The 21278-nt window shown below is 50.1% G+C and overlaps 1 protein-coding gene across 4 annotated transcripts in view; it reads left to right on the forward strand.

Annotated features, from left to right (window-relative positions):
* Afap1 (actin filament associated protein 1) overlaps positions 1-21278 on the forward strand; it is a 115800-nt gene that overhangs the window by 68421 nt on the left and 26101 nt on the right. For all 4 annotated transcript variants that reach the window (XM_057772061.1, XM_057772063.1, XM_057772064.1 and 1 more), the window contains exons 7-10: positions 3639-3740; positions 4254-4335; positions 11098-11247; positions 18204-18415. In XM_057772061.1, the coding sequence (XP_057628044.1) occupies positions 3639-3740; positions 4254-4335; positions 11098-11247; positions 18204-18415 (546 nt within the window). The remainder of the gene's footprint in view (positions 1-3638; positions 3741-4253; positions 4336-11097; positions 11248-18203; positions 18416-21278) is intronic.

Consider the following 21278-nt stretch of genomic DNA (forward strand, 5'->3'; position numbering starts at 1 on the left):
TGCTCACCTTCCCTCAGGTGCTTTCTCTGTGGTCTGGACAGGTTGGTCTGGAGCTAGGGGAAGACAGAGTCTCACAGTGCCAAGGCGTCTTCTGTGCTCTTGGCCTGCCCCAGGTGGATATCACGTGCCCATACCAGCACTGTGTGTCACATGGCTCTGCTCCACAGGGGGCCTGAGTTCTAGCTGGGAGAGAAGGGAGTCGCTGGCACTCTGAGTGTTTCGAGTATGTGAGGTGGACTCCTGGGAGCTTGGGAAGACGTTGTCATGAACCAGCATTGATAGCCAGGTGCCATCGTCTTCCTTAGGAGGGCTCGGCCTGTCTGGAAGAAAGAGGTTGAAGTGTGCATATGCCAGCTGGTTTTTCTTTTCCTTTGCTTTTGCATATTTTGACACTGGGGCAAAGGACTAGTGGACTTTAGCTCATGGTTTTCGCTTTAGTGACAGTCTCTATTCTATTCATGTTTTTCCTTGGTTCAATTAAAAAAATATAGAAAAATCTCAAGTTTCATTTTTCCTTATTTGCATATTTTTCCTTCTAATAAGACCTTCAAAGTTTTTTTGTTGCTAGGCATAGTGGCACATAACCCTTAATCCCAATTTAGGAGGTGGAGGCAGGCAGATTTCTGTGAGTTCAAGGCCAGCCTGGCCTGCATAGTGAGCTCCAGGACAGCTAGGGTTACGGGGGAGTGTTCCAGTCCATTTTCTGCTACTGTGACAAAAAGTCTGAGTGAAACACTTTGAAGGAGTGCAAGCCCAGTGTCTCAGTCCATTGTTAGTTGGCTCCATTGCATTCAGGCTTATGCAGGGTCAACAGTCATGGCAGGAGTCTATGGTAGAGGAAGCTGCTTACTTTGGGACAGTTAGGAAGAGAGTAGTGGGTGGAGGTGAGGGGCACACTATCCCCTTCAAGTCAGTGACCTAACAGTTTCCTCCTACTGATCTCTCTCACATATGGCCTCTGGAGACATTTAAGACAGCCTATAGCAGGGGGCTGGAGCAGGATGCCTAGATGAGAGAGGAGGCCTGCCTTCTGGGGGATGAGCTGTACAGAGTCAAGAGAATGCACATCTCCTCCAGGGGACAGCACACACGGAGTCACTCGGGCCCGCAGGCACACAGAGACTTCCACAGACAGAGTCACATACAACATAGACAGGCAAACACAGAGTCAGATTGGCACACTTGCACAAACAGACAGGCAGACACACACACACATGGAGAGGCATCCAGAGAGACACACGTGTGCACAGACAGGCAGACACACACACACACATGGAGAGGCATCCAGACAGACACACATGTGTGCACAGACAGGCAGATACACACACACAAACACACACACATACACACATGGAGAGACATCCAGACACACACACACACACATACGGAGAGGCATCCAGACAGACACGCATGCGCACACAGATGGGCAGACACATGTGCAAACACAGCATTTTCCTCTATTAGGACTAGTAAGAATAGGTGAAACATGCTACCACATGCTTCTCCTGTGGGCAGAAAAAAACAAAGAGAAAAGAAGACAGGGCTTTACCAGACCATGCCTCATGCCTTTGCAGCCTCTGGAGTGCAGGCTTTGGTGAGAATGAAGAACTCATCAATTTCAGGGTTGTTTGTATAATTGCAGCCAATTTCCTTAGTTAAAGCTACAATTACAAGATGAGGTTACAGGACTCTGTCACCCTGCAGCCTCACTGTCACTCCAAACCTCACTGTCACCCCCAGCCTCGCTGTCACCCCCAGCCTCGCTGTCACCCCCAGCCTCGCTGTCACCCTGCAGCCTCGCTGCCACCTGCAGCCTCACTGTCACCCCGCAGCCTCACTGTCACCCCGCAGCCTCACTGTCACCTCTGCAGCCTCGCTGTCACTGCCCTTCCCTCATCTCAGTTCCTTCACGGTGCTCACCCATGTTCCCTGTACCGGTTTTTCTTTTTCTCCTGTATAATGCTCCTTCCTTCCCACAAGAACTCACACACACTGTGTTTGGGGCATTGTCTGCGGGACTTGGTCTATAGTGTCTTTATTTCTGATAAAAGCCACTCAGGGCAGGAAGGACTTATTTTAGCTTCCAGGTTCATCATTGCAGGGAAGTTGAGGCAACCTGAAGTAGATGCTCACATCATCCCCTCAGCAGTGTAAAAGAATGGCTGCTGCTCACTGTGTTCGGGTCCCTTTCTATACTTACAAAGTCCAGGACCCAAATTTAAGGAATAGTGCCACCCACAATGGGTGGACCACCCCACTTCAGTGAATGGAATGGGAACAATCTGCCTAGACAGGCCCACCTGATCTAGACAATCCCTCCATGAGATTCCATCCCCAGCAACTCTATATTGTATCAAACTGACAGTTTAAAGTAGCATCTCAGGGGTTTAGTCCATAACAAGATACTTGCAATTCATAAACAGGAATTTATCTGTCATATTTGTAGGGGTGGGAAGTCCACGATCCAGGTGCTGGGAAACTGGGGGACCAGAGAGGGTGTGTGTGTACTCTGCTTCATAGATGGCTCTTAGTTGCTGTGTCCTATTGCGAAGGCTTGGATGCTCTTCTCTGAGGCCTAAGGTCTTCACAGAGGCTCCGCAGACCCTGCTACCTTCTAAACCGCCCCCCCATTCCAGGCTGCTGCTGTGGGGTTTAATCTTCAACATGAATTTGGAAGAATGGAAGCATCTAGAACATTAACGCTCCTTAGAGGAGGCTGTTCAGGCTCAGAACAGTTCACTTTGTGCCAAGGTGAAAGCCAGGCGGCAGAGCCATTCACACCGGCTCTGGAGCTCTTTGTCCTCGCATGGCGGTCCTTCCATCTCTCCTTCCACTGATCAAGTTCAGCCTCCTCCCCAGGCCTGAAGGGGGCATGCCCTGGACTCCTGCATCCACCACCCATTCTCTACCACTGTCTCCTCCCCAGGCCGAAGGGGGCTCCTTAAACACCTGTTCCCTCTTGCAGGGCCTCTGCACCTCTGTTCCTTCTGCCTAGGAGCTTTCCTGTCAGCTCACATGGCCAAAGCCTTGTGATACTCAGCTTACCGTTCGTGTGTCATCCTGGGACGGTCCCCAAATCCTCTTGCTCTAAGGTAGCCAATACCTTCTCATGAAAGGATCATGCTTTGTTCTTGTAGTTCTTTAGGTTGTTGGATATCCTCTTCTTTTTTTTTTTTAAAAAAAAAGTTTTTATTTTTGATTATGTGAGTGTAGGCGCTGGAGAAGGTCAGAAGGTGTCGAATCCCCTGCAGCTAGAATTACAAGTAGTTATGAGCTTCCTGGCAGGTGCAAGGACCCAAACCCAGGTCCTCTTCAGGAGCAGTACATATTCTTAAGTGCGAGGACCTTTCCAGCCCCTCACGTTTGATGACCCTCAGTGCTGTGGGAGGGGCCTTCCAGAGAGAACCTGGAGTATATTTTCCTGCCATTTCCCAGTTAGTGTCATGCCAGGACTGGGCAGGTGATTTGGGGAGCAAATAGGTGAATCAATGGACAAATTCCAGTCCACGTGAGTTCAAACACCAGGTGCTGTTGAACCCTCGAGTTCCCCTGCCACACTGCCTGCCCACACAGGACTCAGCCCATCACTTGGGTCCCCTTGCCTCTGGGCAGGCTCATACTGTGTCTCATTCCCACAGGTGATCAAAGAAGCCTACAGTGGCTGCAGCGGCCCTGTGGATCCAGAGTGTTCTCCACCACCCAGCGCCAGTGCCCCCGTGAACAAGGCTGAACTGGAGAAGGTGAGAGATGTCAGCTTTCAAGAAGCTTTTGGTTTTGTTAATGGTTTTTATTTTCTGTGTATGTGAATTGTGTGTATTTATGAGGAATTGGTGAGACATCTCAATACATATGTGCAGTGTATTGGTTAGCCAGGGTATCCCTTGTGTCTGCCCCCTCAGACCTCAATCCTTTTATTCATAACTGCTAGTTTTAATAGCCTTCTACGAGAAGTGCGGCACTTCAGTGGGCACGTCTACAATTCTGCCCCTGTCCATTTTCAGTGCCTGCTCTGGACTGAGCAGGGATCCTCTCACAGACTCTGTGGCTTGTTGTATTACCAACGAAGGGTGAAGATGTGGACTTAAAGGAGTGAATGACCTGGTTCATTCATTGCTCTTCAATGAGGTCCGAATGCAGTGTGCCAATTTTGTCCATGTGTCCTTTAACGTTTGAGATAATGTTTCACTTTCTACCATACCTCACCAGGTCTGCATGACCACGGTGGGAATAACGTGATCCTTGTGTCCTTATAGAAATTGTCTTCAGAGAGGCCCAGCTCCGACGGAGAAGGTGTCGTGGAAAATGGAGTCACCACATGCAATGGAAAAGAGCAAGGTGAGATTCTAACACGTGTGCCAAGAATATCTGAGCTCCAAAAGTGTGACTGTTTGGGAAGTCTTTGTGCTTCAGCCATGCAGGCATCACACCCTCTGTTCCCAAGAACACAAGGGAGGACTTTTGATTTGCAACAGCCCAGAACCTTTCTTTCTCATTCTACCTGCATCTAAATTATTGTCAAGCCATGGGAAATACATGTACCACAGAATTTATAACTTTCCAACATTTCCTGTGGACATTAAACTTACACAGAGTGCTGTGTAGCCATCACCTGTGTCCATCTCTAGAACTTTCTGTCTTCACAAATAAAAACCTTGTTTGCATTAAACCCAAGTCCCTCACCTCTTCCCCAGTCCCAACAATTCAACTTTCCATCTCTGTGGATTCCACACACTGGGGGTCTCATGCGAGTGGAATCCTGGGTACTTATCCTTTTACAACTGCCTTATTTCACCCAGATGATGTCTTCAAGGTTTGTCTGTATTGTAGTGAGAGCCTTACCTTCCTTTTCAAGACTGAATCATATTCCATTATGTGGACTGCATGCTGCTGTCCACCAGTGGTACTTGTGTTGCTTCTGACCCTCAGCTATTGAGAACAGAACTGCTGTGAACAAGGATGTGCAGGGGGTAAAGTCTCTTGTTTTTAATGGACTTTTTAGCAATACAGATGACTTTCAGTAAAGCACACCAGCTTTGACTTAACCATTATTGGGATTGCTACAGCAAGTAACACAGTCAAGAGAGCATTTCGGGAGGCAGAGGCAGGCGGATCTCTGTGAGTTCGAGGCCAGCCTGGTCTAGAAGAACTAGTTCCAGGACAGGAACCAAAAAGCTACGGAGAAACCCTGTCTCGAAAAATTAAAAAAAAAAAAGAGAGAGCATTTCTGTCACCCCAGTGTTCCTTTGCACTCTCTCTGTCACCTCTGCCCCCTCCCACCCCGTTTCCTGCTTTCACTTGGGGTCAGGGTGTATCTTTGGGGTCTCTTTCCCGTATCTCAGCATGAGAGCTGCTGCACAGCGTTCCCTGTGGAGGTGAAAGCTGCTAAGGACACACAGCGACTCGCGGGACATTCTGACTCTCAGGTGGAACATATGGGACTGTGGAATGGACTGCAAATTCTAATTGGTCTTAATAATAAAAACCTGGAGTCAGATATTGGGGCAAAAGCTGAAAGATCAGAGAAGCAGACCAGCCAGCCACTAGTTCTTACCTCTATGGGATCCTCAGACCAAATGGGGTATCCTGTCTCTATAAGTTATCCGACTGAATGCTCTGAGCTCCTGTGTCCTCCCACCTTATCATCCTCTTTCCGCTCAGCCATATTGCTCCTGTCTCTGCCTCCCTAGTGCTTGGATTAAAGACATGTGATGCCATGTGCTGGGATCAAACACATGAGCTCTGTTTCCCTTTTAGACTGATTCAATCTCATGTAGCCCAGGGTGGTCTTGAACTCACAGAGATCTGTCTGCTTCTGCCTCCACAGTGCTGGGATCAAAGGTATGAGCTCTGTTTCTCTTTTAGACTGATTCAAGCCCAGGGTGGTCTTGAACTCCCAGAGATCTGTCTGCTTCCACAGTGCTGGGATTAAAGGTGTGTGCCACCACCGCCCAGCCTCTATGGCTAACTAGTGTGGCTAGCTCCACACTCTGATCTTCAGGCAAGCTTTATTTGTTAAAGCACGAACAAAATATCAGCACAGTGAAAATGTTCTGACTTTCAGGTAGAACATATGGGGATGGTGGGACTGTGAGGACATTCTGACTCCCGGGCAGGATTTATGGGAACTGTGGGGGTATTCTGGCTCCACACGGGCATGGCATGTGGGGACAGTGAGTACATACTGACTCCCAGGTAGGGTTTTGTGTGGACATGTCTCTCAAGAACCTATCCAGAAGTGGGGCTGCGAGGCTCCACATTCTCCTGGGATCGCTGTCCCTGTCTGGCCTGCAGCCTTTCTCTGGTAGGGCAGATGGTGGTGTGCAGCTGTGGCCTCCCCAGCGGTGAGCAGTCTAATGTTCTCGTGCATCTCTCTGGTGTGGTGTTTCCTCGGATCCTTTGCCCATATTCCTATGGGGTTGTCTGCTCTTGAGATTTTGAAGGCTCTGCACATGCTCTTCCTGCGAGTCATTTATGAAATATCTGTTTCCTAAAGGTTGTCCCCCATCTGCGTGGCTGGACATTTTGTTCCTGAGTATGTGCTGAAGCGATGGGTGCCACTTGAGGGTCTGTTGGGGGATCCAGACCTCTGTGGACCTGAGGCCTTGCTCGGGGTGCCTGAGCTCTCCTCGTGTGGCTCCTAGAGGAGGGCTCCTACCTGGGAATGAATCGTGTGCCGCACCAGCAGTGTCCCAGCTCTGAGAACTCTGGAGCCCAGACAGTGACAGTTCACTCCGGAAGGTCACACTGTCTGTTTCTTCATTGTGGTTTTTCCAATGCAGTCTGGTTCGGGTGTAATTTTAGTCCTGCCCTCTAAGAGCTAGTACCAGTTATGTTATATATAATGAAGACCTCAGTGTGGGAAGCTATCTTTAACTTCTGCCCAGAGGTAGGATACTCAGTGGCTCCTGCATTGCTGTTTGGCTCCTTTCTTTCTTTTTGGCTCTAATTTCTGTTGTTGTTGTTGTTGTTGGAAGATAGTCTCTTTGTCCCTTTGTCCAGGCTAATCTTAGCCTCATGGACTCAAACAGTTTTCCGGCCGCAGCCTCCCATGCTGGGCCATCAGAGGTGCCACACACCAGTTACTGTTTCACTGCCAAGGTACAGTAGCTCAGCCGATAGGTCAGTTTTCTTGCTTCATGTCCCCCAGTCCCCATGAACCTGTGTGACTAGGGTCTATGGAGTAATGTATCTGTTGGCTGTTCGTGTAGGCTTTGTATCTGTCCCTAGGAATCTCCTGTTCACTCTTTAAAAAGAAAATGATTTTTTATTTATGTGAGAGATATGCACATGTTCATGCAGGTGCCCATGGAGGCCAGAAAATGGCTTTGGATATCTGGCGTTAGAGGTGAGGCACCTGACGTGAGTGCTAGGATCCAAACTCAGATCCTCTGTGAGAGGAGTACATTCTCAACTGCCACGCAGTCTCTCCAGCCCCTCTTGTCCTCAGCTTTCTGTGTTTGGGAATTGACCGGATGACCTGGCTCACACATTTTCCTCTTGTTTGACCCTATGCTTTGCATATTATAGTTGTTCGTCAGAGATCACAAAGGAACTTCATGGTCCAGATGCACCCTAAGCCCCCCTTACCCTTGTTCTTGATCCTTACTGTTCTCCACTTTGCATTGGGAAAATGTGAGTCGAGCTTTCTTTAACTTGTCCCCTTTGTGATGGATTGTGTGGTGGTCACAGAGAGGAAGCCTGAGCTCCTCCATGTTCTCTACACACTGTGGTCTCACCAGAGAAGGCAGCAATCAAAGCTATAACTCAGCTGTGAGATGCCCATCTCTTCATTCCGGATGAACACTGAGGAGTCAGTGACTGTCCTATAGCAGATGTGGCGGAAATGATCAAAGTCCTAGACTGGGCTGCCCACACCCAGCTGTGTCCTTTGAGACACAGTCCTCAACAGGGTGTCTGTGGGTGGACCTGTTGAACCAGGGGCCTGATGATATGACCTCTCCCTCCCCTGCTTCCCCTAGACTAGACAGAAAATAATTTCATTTCCATCTCTGTAGGAGAAAGTGGGCTGCCTAGATTTGTGGCATTTACACACTGAGCGATTAATGTTCTCTTTCTGTCTGTCACTAGGGTCTTGGTCATCTATGCTCTTTGAGCCCTTCCACTGTTCTGCCATGTAACCTCACTGCGTTGAGAGTTCTCTATTGACTTTTGAATGTGGTAATATGTTAAACACTGCCCCTTGCCCCACTGAATCGCCACAAAGTGTCCATGGTGGCTTTTCTGTCATGTCTCTACATAGGGGCCTTTTTTCCAAGGATGACCTAGGATGTGATCATTCTCTGCCTTAGGGGTTGGAGTCCAGCAAGCACTTTGCTGGCAGGAGCTGGTCTCAGTTATGCTGAGTCTCCGAATCCTGTTCTCTCTGAGTCCCACTTCCCGAGTAGAAAGGTTACCTCAGGGTAGAGCCTTGGGAAGAGTGTCTCTGGTCTCCTCACTTCCCCCTTGCCTGGGAGTAGGACACAGTGACGCTCATCTACAGGTTCCTGGCAAACCACTGATGGAACCAAACCCTGTCACTTCCACTCCCTGTGGCTTGGGTGGACTGAAGAAGAAATGACCCAGATCTTGCCTTGGGTTGCTGTCTGGTGGAGTAAGGAAGCTTTGGGTCTTCCCACCAAGGCATTGGATAGGTTCTCAGTACTCAGTAAGTAAATGTGTGTAAGATCATGGAAAGGGGGGTGCATGGGCATCCCTTCACTTCGCCTAAGATCTCAGGAGACCTTAATCTGTTTGAAAATGTCTGTAAGAACATATACTGCAGCCTAGGGTTTTGCAGAGGCTCAGGATCAAGGCCAGAGTCAGGGTAGGTCCATGGGGGCCTTTCTTCCTGGCTTGTGTCTTCAGGTGTTCTGTGAAGTCTATAAAAGGGCACTACTTTGGGGATCAGTCATTCACACCATGTGACCTCATCTAACCTTCTTTCTCAGGACTCCCATCTCCAAATACTCTTGGGGTCAGAATTATGGGGCCATGGCAGGGACACTCAGTATAGAATGTTGTTTGTCCCCAAATTCTTTATGGCTTCATCTTTAGAGACAGTATGGCAGCTTTTTTCTTAGATACTGCTACTTGCTTTTACACCAGAGAAGAGACAGGGATTCACCCACTGATCTTAGGGGAGGGAGGCAGTGAAGGTAGAAATGAGGACTGCTTCCTCCTCTGCACCAGAGGGATGGGGAGGGATGCTTACGAATGAGCACACTTGTTTAGAGGAGGGGTTGGAATTATTCCATAGCATATCACACGCCTCTGGATGTTCTGTGTCTGAAATGATTCCGTGTGATATCCTGGGGTTCAGTCGTTCCTGAAAAAGGAGAATACTTACCCATTGCATTCTAAAAGGGTTTGTGTTGCTTAAGAGGTTGCCACAAACAATGCAGTTGAAGGGTTGTACTAGGGGTGTGTAAGGAGTGAGGAGATGCTGTATTGGTCTTGATGCAGAACTGCACCCCAGGGAGGCTGTGTCCCAGTGGAGGAGACCCCTGGGAAAGGGGCTTGCACATGGCACCCATACAAGACTGAGACGGGCTGACAAGCCTTTGCCCAGAGCTGCTCTTGAGTAGAAGTGAAAGACCCCCGGTAGGGACCTTCCCTCAGGTGGAGACCCCCGGACCCAAGAACCAAGCCGAGACCACGGATCGGATGCAAACTGCAAGAGGTTTATTAGGTAGACACAGGTACCTGCGGGCGGCAAAGTCTTTCGGAGGACTTGCGCGCCCGCAGACTGGGTGAGGGTTCCTTTTATAGCAAAAGCAGGGCACAGAAGCTGATGCGTGGTTACAGGGATTCCATTGGTCAGTACAAATAAGGCGAGGGGTTCACCCTGAGGACAAGTTCCTCAGGAACATCAAGATCTGATAATAACTGACTTGACTCTATCTAGGGTGCAGGTGGGTTTCCCCAGAATTTTCTGTTCCCCTCCCAGGTCAGATGTCTGACCACAGACATTCTGTTTGGCAACCTCTGTTTGGCAACCTAAGAGCACTGACCTTGCCCTGGACCTATACTTGTTTGTGTGCAGGCCCTGCAAAATGGCGTTACAACGGCTAAGCTGGGTTTAGGCAATATAGCAGGGCTGGGGTCTTTCATTAGGATCTGGTCCCTCAGCTCTAAGCGTGTCCTTCCACATCCATTCTTACTTCTCTGAGCCACATCCCTGGGATTCAGCTGGATCCGTGTCTGAGGGTAGGAGAGGGGTGTCCACATGGCTGAGTAGGAGCAGATACAGGATACCAGTTGGCAATCAGCTTCCCTGGGGTGGAGAGATGAGAACTGCCCTGTGTCAGAACTTTGGAGCCATTGTCAGCTGCATGGACTCTGCCCCAAGAGGATGCATGTGGGAGCCGGGATTTCCAGGTCTTCTGATTTTGCTGGGGAAGTCAAAAATTCTTTTTGTACAAAATGTTTCTAGATTTACTTATTGATAGGTGTTAGCCATCACTGCCCTAGTCAAATGAGAGATGAGGGTCTGAAAAGTAGACCTCCAGTCTGAGAGCTCTAGACACAGAAGCTCAGAGAAGTGTCTAAAATAGACAAGAGAGACCCCTAGTGAGGACCCACTTTTCCCTTCCCTCCTTGGAGACCTGCCCCTTGTCAGCCAGGTCATTACTGAAATGACACAGCTTCGTTTGGACCACGCCATCTTTCCCACACTGACAGTGTGTGTCAGCCTATCTTCCTGCCTGGCCGTTGCTCCCTCTGGGACAGACAGAACTCATTCCCTATTTCTGAGCAGTCAGCCAAAAGTCTGCCCTGGGCAGGCTCTGTCTGACCAACCAGCCGTCCTCCCAGTCATTCCCATTCCACATGGTTCTTGCTATTATTTGCCATCCTTTGCTGCCTTCAGAACAGCACATGTGTCTGATAATGCACGCATGTCTGTGTGCACATATGTGCATACCTATCCTTCCTGAGGTTACAGGCTTCCTGAGTGACCCCAGCATCTGGACCCCCAGCTGGCTCATCACAGATGCTCATGCACGATTAGTAACAGTTTGCGGGGAAGAAATGCCTGGTGGTTAATGCTGTGATTTTCCACGGCATATGAATGGTTAAGACACACTTTTGTGTTGACAGTGAAGAGAAAGAAAACCTCCAAGTCAGATGCCAAGGGGACTGTGTCCAAGGTCACTGGGAAGAAAATCACCAAGATCATCGGTCTGGGGAAGAAGAAGCCATCCACAGATGAGCAGACATCATCAGCGGAGGAGGACGTGCCCACCTGTGGTAAGACCCCGCCATGTGCTGGCAGCAAAGCAGCAGCAGACTCTCCCTGGGTGTGCTCTGGGGCCCTCTGAATTACAGAAAGCACTTTCAGTTTTTAGTAACGGAAGAATCTTCAGGGGTTTGCAATGCTCTCCCCAGTTCTTTCAAGGTTAAAAACTATGTTCTCTGTTGACTGACGCCACCTTCCCCGGTTCCACTCCAGTGTTTCCAGACTAGGAGAGAGGCACAAGGCAGGCTGAGTCTCCTTCACATCATACCTCGGACTTAAGTTGTAGATCCAGAGACAGCTGTCCATCCCACGGTCTGTCTTCCATCCGTTTGTGGGGGTGGGGAGAGCTGCTTTGTCAGGGATTCAGTAAAGCATGCGGTATGCAGCAGCAACCAAGCCAGTCCTGCCCACCATGGCCTCTGGGCCAGGGGCTGAAGAGAGGAACCAAACAGGGAAGCAAACCAGAAGAATGTATGTGTAGCAGCCAGCGGTGGCCGCCATGGGGAAAGCATGGGGAGGGAGGGCATCATCTATCAAAGCACCTAAGACAGGCTGTGGCCAGGCCATTGATCACAGCCTCCGTGAGAGCAGAAGCAACATCACTGTAATGGCCCCAGTCACCACACTGAGGAGAACTGTGGAGTTCCTTCAAGGAGGAAAACTTCATAAGTGCAAAGAGGGGTGTTTGCCTTTGATTTTGTTTTGTTTTACAGTATTAATGTTCTAGGCTAGTGTTCTACCATTAGGTCCTTTCCTTTCTTTAGATATTCCTATAATCCTAGTACCAGGGAGGCAGAAGCATACAGGTTGCTGCCAGTAAGGCCGGCCTGGGCTGTATAGTGAGCACTAACCAGCCAGGGCTATATGGCAAGACCCTCTGTCAGAAAAACTAAAGCGAGAACAAGAATGGCATGGAGCTGTCCTTGTGTATTCTTGTTGCAGACTCTACTTCCCGGCAGCATTTGCAAAGTTCCTTCATTCAAAGTCACTGTTTACAGTCCCGCTGTGCCCATTGAGCATGCTCCTTGGAACTGAATCAGGACGGAATCATAGCCTCTGTAGGTACCAGGAGCCCGGTCTCATAGAGTGCTGTTGGGGACAGGAGGACAGAATCAGGGCAGCTGGTGATGGTGGCTTTCACATCACATTATCTTCCATGAGGAGAGAATTTGCTTCAGTAAAGTCAACTGGACAGGACAGTGACAGAGTGGGGAGGGTCTGGGGACACTGCCACACTGCTCCTGGCCAGACTCCATCTTCCTGGGGCTCCTGGGGACATAGTCTTGCTCCCTGCTTTTGTTATCAGCTCTTGTGATGACTGAAGTCAGGAGTATTTTTGTTTTGTTTTGTTTTTTGTTTGTTTGTTTGTTTGTTTTTTTCGGTTTTTCGAGACAGGGTTTCTCTGTGGCTTTGGAGCCTGTCCTGAAACTAGCTCTGTAGACCAGGCTGGTCTCGAACTCACAGAGATCCGCCTGCCTCTGCCTCCCGAGTGCTGGGATTAAAGGCGTGCACAACCATCGCCTGGCTGAAGTCAGGAGTTAAAGTGAATTTTGCTTCTTTTTTTTTTTCAACTACTCAGTAGAAGAAATAGAAATTACTTTTTTTGAGACATGGTCACGTCATGTAATCCAGGCTGGCCTTGAACTCACAGAGATCTGCCTGTCTTCCTCTCCTGAGTTCTGGGATTAAAGGCCTGACTAGAGGTAAAGATGCCTTTAGGAGGAATGGTTGTGCATTAACAAGGCAAGCAAGTGAGGCTGTGGATCCTCCTCTTGTGAAAGAGAACACTGCGGCTCAGAGAGGGGCACGACTTGCCCCGAGTCTCAGGGCTCGATGAAGACAGATGGCTGGCCTCCACTCCCAGAAACCCTTTCTGACTTGCTGTCACTCATATCCTATCAGAAGAGCACAGCCTTGCAGGCCTCCCCAGAAGCTGCTCTGTTGGCACTGCTGCTGTCACACAGTGCCTCATCTCCATGCTGGTCACTTTCTCCAAAGTGTGGGTGATCCTGCGCTCAGGGGCCCGAGGCATCTGCCGCACACAGCTCTGGCCTCTGCCACACAACTCTAAAATTGCCAAGCAGCTCTTTGCCAGACCAGGGGAAGTGTCTCTAGGGGAACAGGGAACAATGACCATTTTCAGCCCCTCAGTGCAGCTGCAGGGCTCTGGGCAGAGGAAAGGAACTGGCCTCAGGCCCAGAGGACTGACCCTGCCAAGCTGAGCCCTTCCAGCTGCTGGGAGACAGCGCTAAGCTGATGGGCCAGGAGAGCAGAGCAGCTGAGCAGGCAGAAAAGATTCCCTGGAGTTACTGGGTCGAGCTCGGTTCTTGTCTGTACACTGATTGCAGTTGATATGGTGGGTGGGGTGCTGTGGCCTTCTGGGTGCTCTTGCAGGGTTTTCATGGACTGGAGAGCAGACCAGCAAATACAGCTGGGCTACCCCAGGTTCTGTCTCTGTCCTCCTGAGAGGCCTTTGAGGGATGCATTAGTGTTGGTCTGGCAGCTCTTCCCATAGCCCTCCAGGTAGTGTACGCTAGAGATGCACCAAGACTCCACACCAAAGTGGTTTTCATCAGGCTGTCCATGGGCTGATGTAGTTCTGGGGTTCTTGTTCTTTTATAAGCCAAGCTTGAGACCTGGAAGTGTGAGTTCCTTCCAGTTCTCCTCCTTTCTGTCAACCCAGCACAGGCACCTGCCACTAGTCACACCATTCTGGGCACAAACTTTCTCTGGCTACCTCCTTGGGATCTCAGTCTTGTCCAAGCCTCCCATTGCATTACTAGATTCAGACACTGCTCTGCTGTGTCCCCATCACCCAGCATGGGGCCTAGCACATGGTAGTAAAGCCATTGCTTTGGAAATTCGGGCTGCTTGTCTGGGCCATGGGCTCCAGCAATGTCCTGGTTTTGGCGAGAGTGGATGTGAGCTGTGTAGTCCGAGCACCTATGCCAGTGGACGTGAGCGGTGTAGTCCGAGCACCTATGTCACTTACTGTCATTGTCCATTTCTTCACCTGCTGCGCCTTGACGTCCATAGAATACATCCACACACCAGCCCTGCCCAGGGTCAGATGGAAAAAATGTGGAATCTTAGTCTGTAGCGTTAGCTTTGTAATCCTAATGGAACCTTGTTTAGTCTTGCCTTGCTTTCTGTTGAATTTGGAGTAGAAAGAATCTCAAAATATTAAACTGAAATTACCCAGTTTTAAAGATATATTGGCACCTTACTCTAATATGAGTGGGATAAAAAAAAAAAAAAGTCAAGCCAGGTGGTGGTGGTGCATGCCTTTAATCCCAGCACTCAGATGGCCAAGGTAGGTAGCTCAGTGAGTTTGAGAACAGCCTGATCCATCGAGTGTGTTCTAGAACAGCCAGGACTACAAAGAGAAACCATGTCTCTGAAAACCAAAAACCAAAAGCAACCAACCAAACAAGCAAACAAAAACCCAACAACCAAAAAACAAAACACAAAAACAGAAAACAAAATGAATCAAATCAGACAATAAACCCCTCATGTAATTGTTTATGTAAAGCTTGGGTTATAGTTCCCTGAAGCCCCCAACTTCTATGCCAGTCTGAAGTGCAGGCCTTCAGGTCCTGGCTGCACTCTGGTACCCTCTTGTGGCAGATTTCTGCTTCAGCTTGAAGATCTGACTGATCCCCTTGAAGATCTCGCAAGGCCCTGGTGTTGGTACCTAGCGTGGGACTCACCCTTTGAGTCCCGATTCCTGCCTGGGGAGCCCAGCCATTCTCTGCCTACTCTCGCTCATCTCCACACTTCCTCCCCAAGAAAACAAAACTTGGAAACCCCCTTTTTGAGTAAGTGGGGTACCACGGAGGCCAGCTGACAAACACAGAAACGGGCATGTCTGAGAGCTTCCTGTTGATGTGAGTCAGGCCTGTTATCCAGGGAAACTTGCTTTCTCTCTCTCCCTCTCTTTGAAACTTAAATCCCAAGAATGTATTAAAATATGGTAATGTCCCATGAAGTCATGGTCTAAATTAGGGGAGGACCTGTCTCATGCAATCATTCCTCTGTGGTTGAAACGCTGAGAAAGCTACAGCATCTGGTGACTGTGGCCAGATTCCGTCTGGAGACAGAGCACGGCAGAACCAGTGCCGCTGTCTGTGCCAGTGGTGGGTGGTGTCCCGCGACAGCTGTGTGCACATGGGGAAGCAGCTCGTAGCTGTGAGCCTAAATCAGAGTCGTGGGCAGTTCAGGGTGTTGCTGCTGAGTTCCCAGGTGTGAACTAGTCTCTCTCTATGCTATTCTCACTACTGACACAGTGCCCTAGTACCTTCTGTCCAGCCTGCACTGGCTGAGGCTACCTGCCTGCTTTAGTGTCCGAGGCTATCTGCCTGGCCTGGTGTCCAGGGCTATCTGCCCAGGCTGCTGTCTGAGGCTATCTGCCTGGTCCAGTGTCTGAGGCTACCTGCCCGGGCTGGTGTCTGAGGCTATACCTGCCTGGTCCAGTGTCTGAGGCTACCTGCCCGGGCTGGTGTCTGAGGCTATACCTGCCTGGTCCAGTGTCTGAGGCTACCTGCCCAGGCTGGTGTCTGAGGCTATCTGCCTGGCCTGGTGTCCAGGGCTATCTGCCCAGGCTGCTGTCTGAGGCTACCTGCCCCGGCTGGTGTCTGAGGCTATCTGCCTGGTCCAGTGTCTGAGGCTACCTGCCCCGGCTGGTATCTGAGGCTCTCTACAGTGTCGTCACTGGGATTCCTTTACTTGTGTGTCTTCTACTCCTTGTATAGGCCCAGCCAAGAGCAGCTCAACTGCTGGCTCTGCAGACCTGCACAAGTCATGTCCTTTCCACTTTCTATATTTGGCAGCCTCCTGAAGCCCAGGATGCCATAGATTAGTGATTGTTAGTTAGTTTGTTTGTTTTTTAAGGTTGGGTCTCCTGTGCCATCCAAGTTAATTTTGAACTCATGTCCTCCTACATCTACCTTGTCAGTGATGGAAATATATTCATGTACACCCACACTGGTTAGTTGTTGTTGTTGTCTTATTATATAGCCCAGGCTGGTCTTGAACTCATGATCCTCCCCGACCCTTCCTGCTGCTTGCTGGGATCACAGGAATGTCCTGTCACTCCCAGGGAGGGCGACTCCTTAACAGTGGTTAAACAGTTCATGCATGTGTGAGCCTTGCCAACAGAGTATATCAAATTACTCGAGGGCTTCCTGCCACCCTGTTTGTGGACTTGTGCTCAGAAAACACTTAGGCTCTGTTGACACAGGTGACATCTACTCAGAAGTCCAGCGTGTGGCTTTCGGCATGATTGATTGCTGTAGGTAGTGGTCAGAACACCGATAGCCACAGGTCCGCTAAGATGTTCGTCTGACTGCATTTTAATGGCGGGCTTTCCTTCTAAAATAATAGCAAACCTGAGCAGTTCCATCGACACATTAAAAAGAGCAGGATCAGTGCAGTGTTCTACAGGCTGAAGATCCAGGGAGGCCTGCAGCTGTACTGGAAATAACCTTCCTTCCTTCCTTCCTTCCTTCCTTCCTTCCTTCCTTCCTTCCTTCCTTCCTTCCTTCCTTCCTTCCTTCCTTCCTTCCTTCCTTTCTTCTCTGTCTCCTCTGCTTTCATGGAGGCATTGGATCTGATTGTGGCCTCTGGTAGGGCACCCCACACCTGAGGGTGACTCCTCCTTCCCGGGTAGGCTTTGGGGAACATGTTTAAAAGCTCCCTGAACACAAGAGAGCAGCAAGCCCCCTGCGCTGGAGCCCACAGGCTTCTGTCCCTGTGTCTGTGACCTCACAGTCATGGACTACCTGGCGAATGGCAATTTTGTTCACCATGAGGTGCACTTTAGGGTGTGTGTGTGCAGGAGACCCACGCCTAGGTGAGAACCACTCTTGGCAGATTTGGCTAGTCATTGAGCAGTATCTAGAGAATCCTCATCAGAGATGTACAGAGCTTTGCCTAGCACTGAACATGCGAGTGTCGATGTGCAAGAGCTGCGAGCGGCTGAGTGACGCCCAGCGTTCTTCACTTCCTTCCCTTTCACCTGCTGCTTGCCCTTTCCTGCTGTTTAATCCCTTCCTGATCTCTGAGTGTTGGTATCTGCAGTGTGGAACAGTTGGAGGCCATAACAGCCACTGCCCCAGCTGCCATAGTCACCATGGACCCTCCAATTCATGCCTCAGTCTTTTCTAGAAAAATGTGCTTTGTGATAGCCCCAAATTCTCATTTTCCTGTATTTGAGGATTTTTCTCTTTTCGGGGATAATTCTCCCTGTAATTCTATCATGTGTGACATCACATCTCTATACGATACACTGAAGATACTATCATGCCTGTAATGACAGGAACACCACCACACAGACCCAGACTCAGGCAGTCAGGCTTCATCTGTGTTAGTTTCCCCAGGAGATGAAGCCCTCGCTTCCACATGTGGGGATTAGAACACAGAGACCAGGAGGAGGCCTCAGGCCCGTGGGTGGGGAGCTCATACCAGCCACGTTCCGTCACTTGCTGGAACACATCCAGCACTGGGGAGCACACCACTCCCCAGGCCTCCCACTTCCTGGAGAATTTTCATCTTCAGATACTTCTATTTCTCTGTCTTCCATGCTCTCTTACAGTGTTTGCAGTTAGATCATTTTGCATGCAATTTCGCTTCCGTTACATGCAGGCAGCTGTCAGTCCCCTTTGCCTTCTAGCCATCGCACGTCCACGGTCACTATCTCAAGGTGATTTCCATGTAAACACCAAGCCCCTGAAATTGGTTCTTACACATGAAATAGCTCTGCACCAGTGAAACGCTTCCAGGTCCTGTGGAGAGCTGGCTGTGTAATAATGGTTCTTCTCTCTTTAGTAACACTTAACACCCGGGGCATGAGCATGTGTTTCATGGCACTTTCCTGGTCTGAAAGAGACCACAGACGAAGGACATGGGCAGGGCTCACTGGTACCTTGGCTTGCTCAGGAGACTGAGCTGTGGCATCCTCTCTCCGCAGGGTACCTAAATGTGCTCTCCAACAGCCGCTGGCGGGAGCGCTGGTGCCGAGTGAAGGACAGCAAGCTCATTTTCCACAAGGACAGGGCCGACCTGAAGACCCACATTGTCTCCATCCCTCTGCGTGGCTGTGAAGTGATTCCGGGCTTGGATTCCAAGCACCCACTTACCTTCCGGCTGCTTCGCAATGGACAGGAGGTGGCCGTGTTAGAGGTAAGGGATTCCCTGGGCCTCTGTTCAGAGAGGTGTGCACAGGCTCTCTCAACACCACCATGATTTGGTCCTTTACAGAAGACCCTGGCTCCCTTCAGGGTCTGATTTTGATCCAGCCCCTTCCCTCCCTTGGTCCATTCTGTTTTGTACTTTTGTTCTTTGTTTCTCTTTTAGAGAGTCAGGGATTGCACAGCTTGCATAGGCTCCTCTTCCCTCCTCATTCTTCTCTTCTTCCTCCTCTTCTTCTTTTTGGTTTTTCAAGGCAAGGTTTCTCCGTGTAGTCCTTGCTGTTCTGGAACTCACTTTGTAGACCAGACTGACCTCCAACTCAGAGATCTGCTTGCCTCTACCTCCTGAGTGCTGTGATTAAAGGAGTGTGCCACCACTGCCTGGCTACTTGACTGCTTTTGGAGAACTAATTCACTAGTCTTCCGTCCTGTTATTTTCTACCTGCCATTAATCCAGACTTGTTTTTCCTATTCCCCGCCCCCTTATCCTTGTTATGACTAAGATATGCACACACATCATGCATTCACAGATGTCAAGATTGTTTTCCAGGGTATATGTCAGTGCGTTCATGCCATGAGGTCAGCGGAAGTGAGACTATGTTAGGCATGGAGCAGTGGGCTGACATGTGGGCTGTCTGTCTGCCACCTGGAGAGCAAAACCTTAAATGGCTGTGGTGTGGGTGTGAGACTCTGACCAAGGTCAAGGTGCCAGTCAGGCAGTCAATGAGGTCTTGAATTTCAAAATGTGGTGCTTATTTCCAGAAGTGCTTTCATGGTAGATTTTTGTTGTTTTGCTTTGATGGGGAACCAAGAAGATGACTGAGCCCCCTGGCGGCTGCTGTGCAACAAACTGTGTCCCAGAAGCCCTGGCTTAGTCCAAGTCTGGGATGCTGTGCTTATTTCCCCCTAGCTCTCAGCTGACCTGACGGCAGCCAAGTCTGTTTCTCCTCTTGGCCTCGCCTGCCTGTGATGGGCTAGGGTCAGCATCCTTTGCAAACCTTGGCGTGATCTGAGACCTTTGGGGGAAGACAACTGAGACCGTGGAGGGAGCTGTCCTCAGCAAATGCCAGTCTCAAGGGGAAGCTTCAGCGGCACGTGTCAGAAGCCCCAGGGGAGAGGAGGCAGGGGCTGACACAGGAAGAGGAGAACTGGACTGGGTGTTCAGCCAAGGAGAGGAGCCCAGAGTGGAGTGAGTGTGAGTTACCTCTGTGGGCATGCTTAGTACTGAGTCCACGAAGAGAAGAAAGTTCCATAGCTTCCAGAATATCCACAGCCCTAGCAGGTGCTTGTTTGTTTCTCAAGCATAGCGGAGAGTGAACTCATTCTCCTGAAGGACAAGAAAGAGCTTGTTGAACTGGTGTCTTCCAAGTCATCAACTGTTTCTACAGAACTGAGGTGACTTAGTTCTCATGCACAGGGCTGTGGGCCTGAGGTGACACAGTGCTCACACACAGGGCTGTGAGCTGAGGGGACACAGTGCTCACACACAGGGCTGTGGGCTGAGGGGACACAGTGCTCACACACAGGGCTGTGGGCTGAGGGGACACAGTGCTCACACACAGGGCTGTGAGCTGAGGGGACACAGTGCTCACACACAGGGCTGTGGGCTGAGGGGACACAGTGCTCACACACAGGGCTGTGGGCTGAGGGGACACAGTGCTCACACACAGGGCTGTGGGCTGAGGGGACACAGTGCTCACACACAGGGCTGTGGGCTGAGGGGACACAGTGCTCACACACAGGGCTGTGGCCTGAGGGGACACAGTGCTCACACACAGGGCTGTGGGCCTGAGGTGACACAGTGCTCACACACAGGGCTGTGGGCCTGAGGTGACACAGTGCTCACACACAGGGCTGTGGGCCTGAGGTGACACAGTGCTCACACACAGGGCTGTGGGCCTGAGGTGACACAGTGCTCACACACAGGGCTGTGGGCCTGAGGGGACAGAGTGCTCACACACAGGGCTGTGGGCTGAGGGGACACAGTGCTCACACACAGGGCTGTGGGCTGAGGTGACCTGGGTTCTGTTCTCAAGCCTTATTGGTGGCCGTGCCGTGGGCCAGCAAGGAAGGCTGGAGGCTGTAGCCTATGCTTCTTCATGTTTTAACTTTAATCTATAGATGCTTTTGGACTTACAGAACCAGTACAAAGAAGGGCCTTGTTTTCCCCCACTGTGGTGTTTCCTGATGTCCCAAAACACAGATTTCCACACACTTTTGTGGATTTCCTCCCCCTTCTACTCTTAAATAATTCCATGTGTGTTTGTAAAAATAAAAATAAAAACAAAAGCAAGGGACACCACTTTGCTAGAACCTCAGCGATGGCAAGAATGGAAGTTAATACTGGTGCCATGCTCTCCCTTGATGCCTAGGTCTTAATCTGAATTTTCCAGTTATGCCAGCACGACCCTAGTGCCTGATGTATACATGAAAACCATGTGGCTATTTATCCTCCAAGCCTGCCAGTGACTCCATCCAGTTCATACTACTGATACTCCCCACGGCACAGACCCTTTTATATTGTAGAAGATCCTTCCTTTGCAATGTTCCTTCCCCTCCTGATGCTTGGCTATCCTGGCACCCTTGCAGGCACCAGGTGGAAGTATGGTGTGTCCTGTAGGGAGGTGTCATGTATTCCCTAGTGATGTGATTCATCTGAACACGGTCTTAGCTACTTTTCTATTGCTCGGATAAAACACTATGACCAAGGCACCTTACAGAAGAAAAGCTTGTTTGGGTTTAGGGTTCCAGAGTAACAAGAACCCATCATGTGGGGAGAGCGATGGCAGCAAGCAGCATGATTGGAGCAGAAAACTGTGCGTTCACATCCTTTACCATAAGCATGAAGCAGAGAG

This window comes from Chionomys nivalis, chromosome 6, assembly GCF_950005125.1.
Source record: "Chionomys nivalis chromosome 6, mChiNiv1.1, whole genome shotgun sequence".
Classification (NCBI taxonomy): Eukaryota; Metazoa; Chordata; class Mammalia; order Rodentia; family Cricetidae; genus Chionomys; species Chionomys nivalis.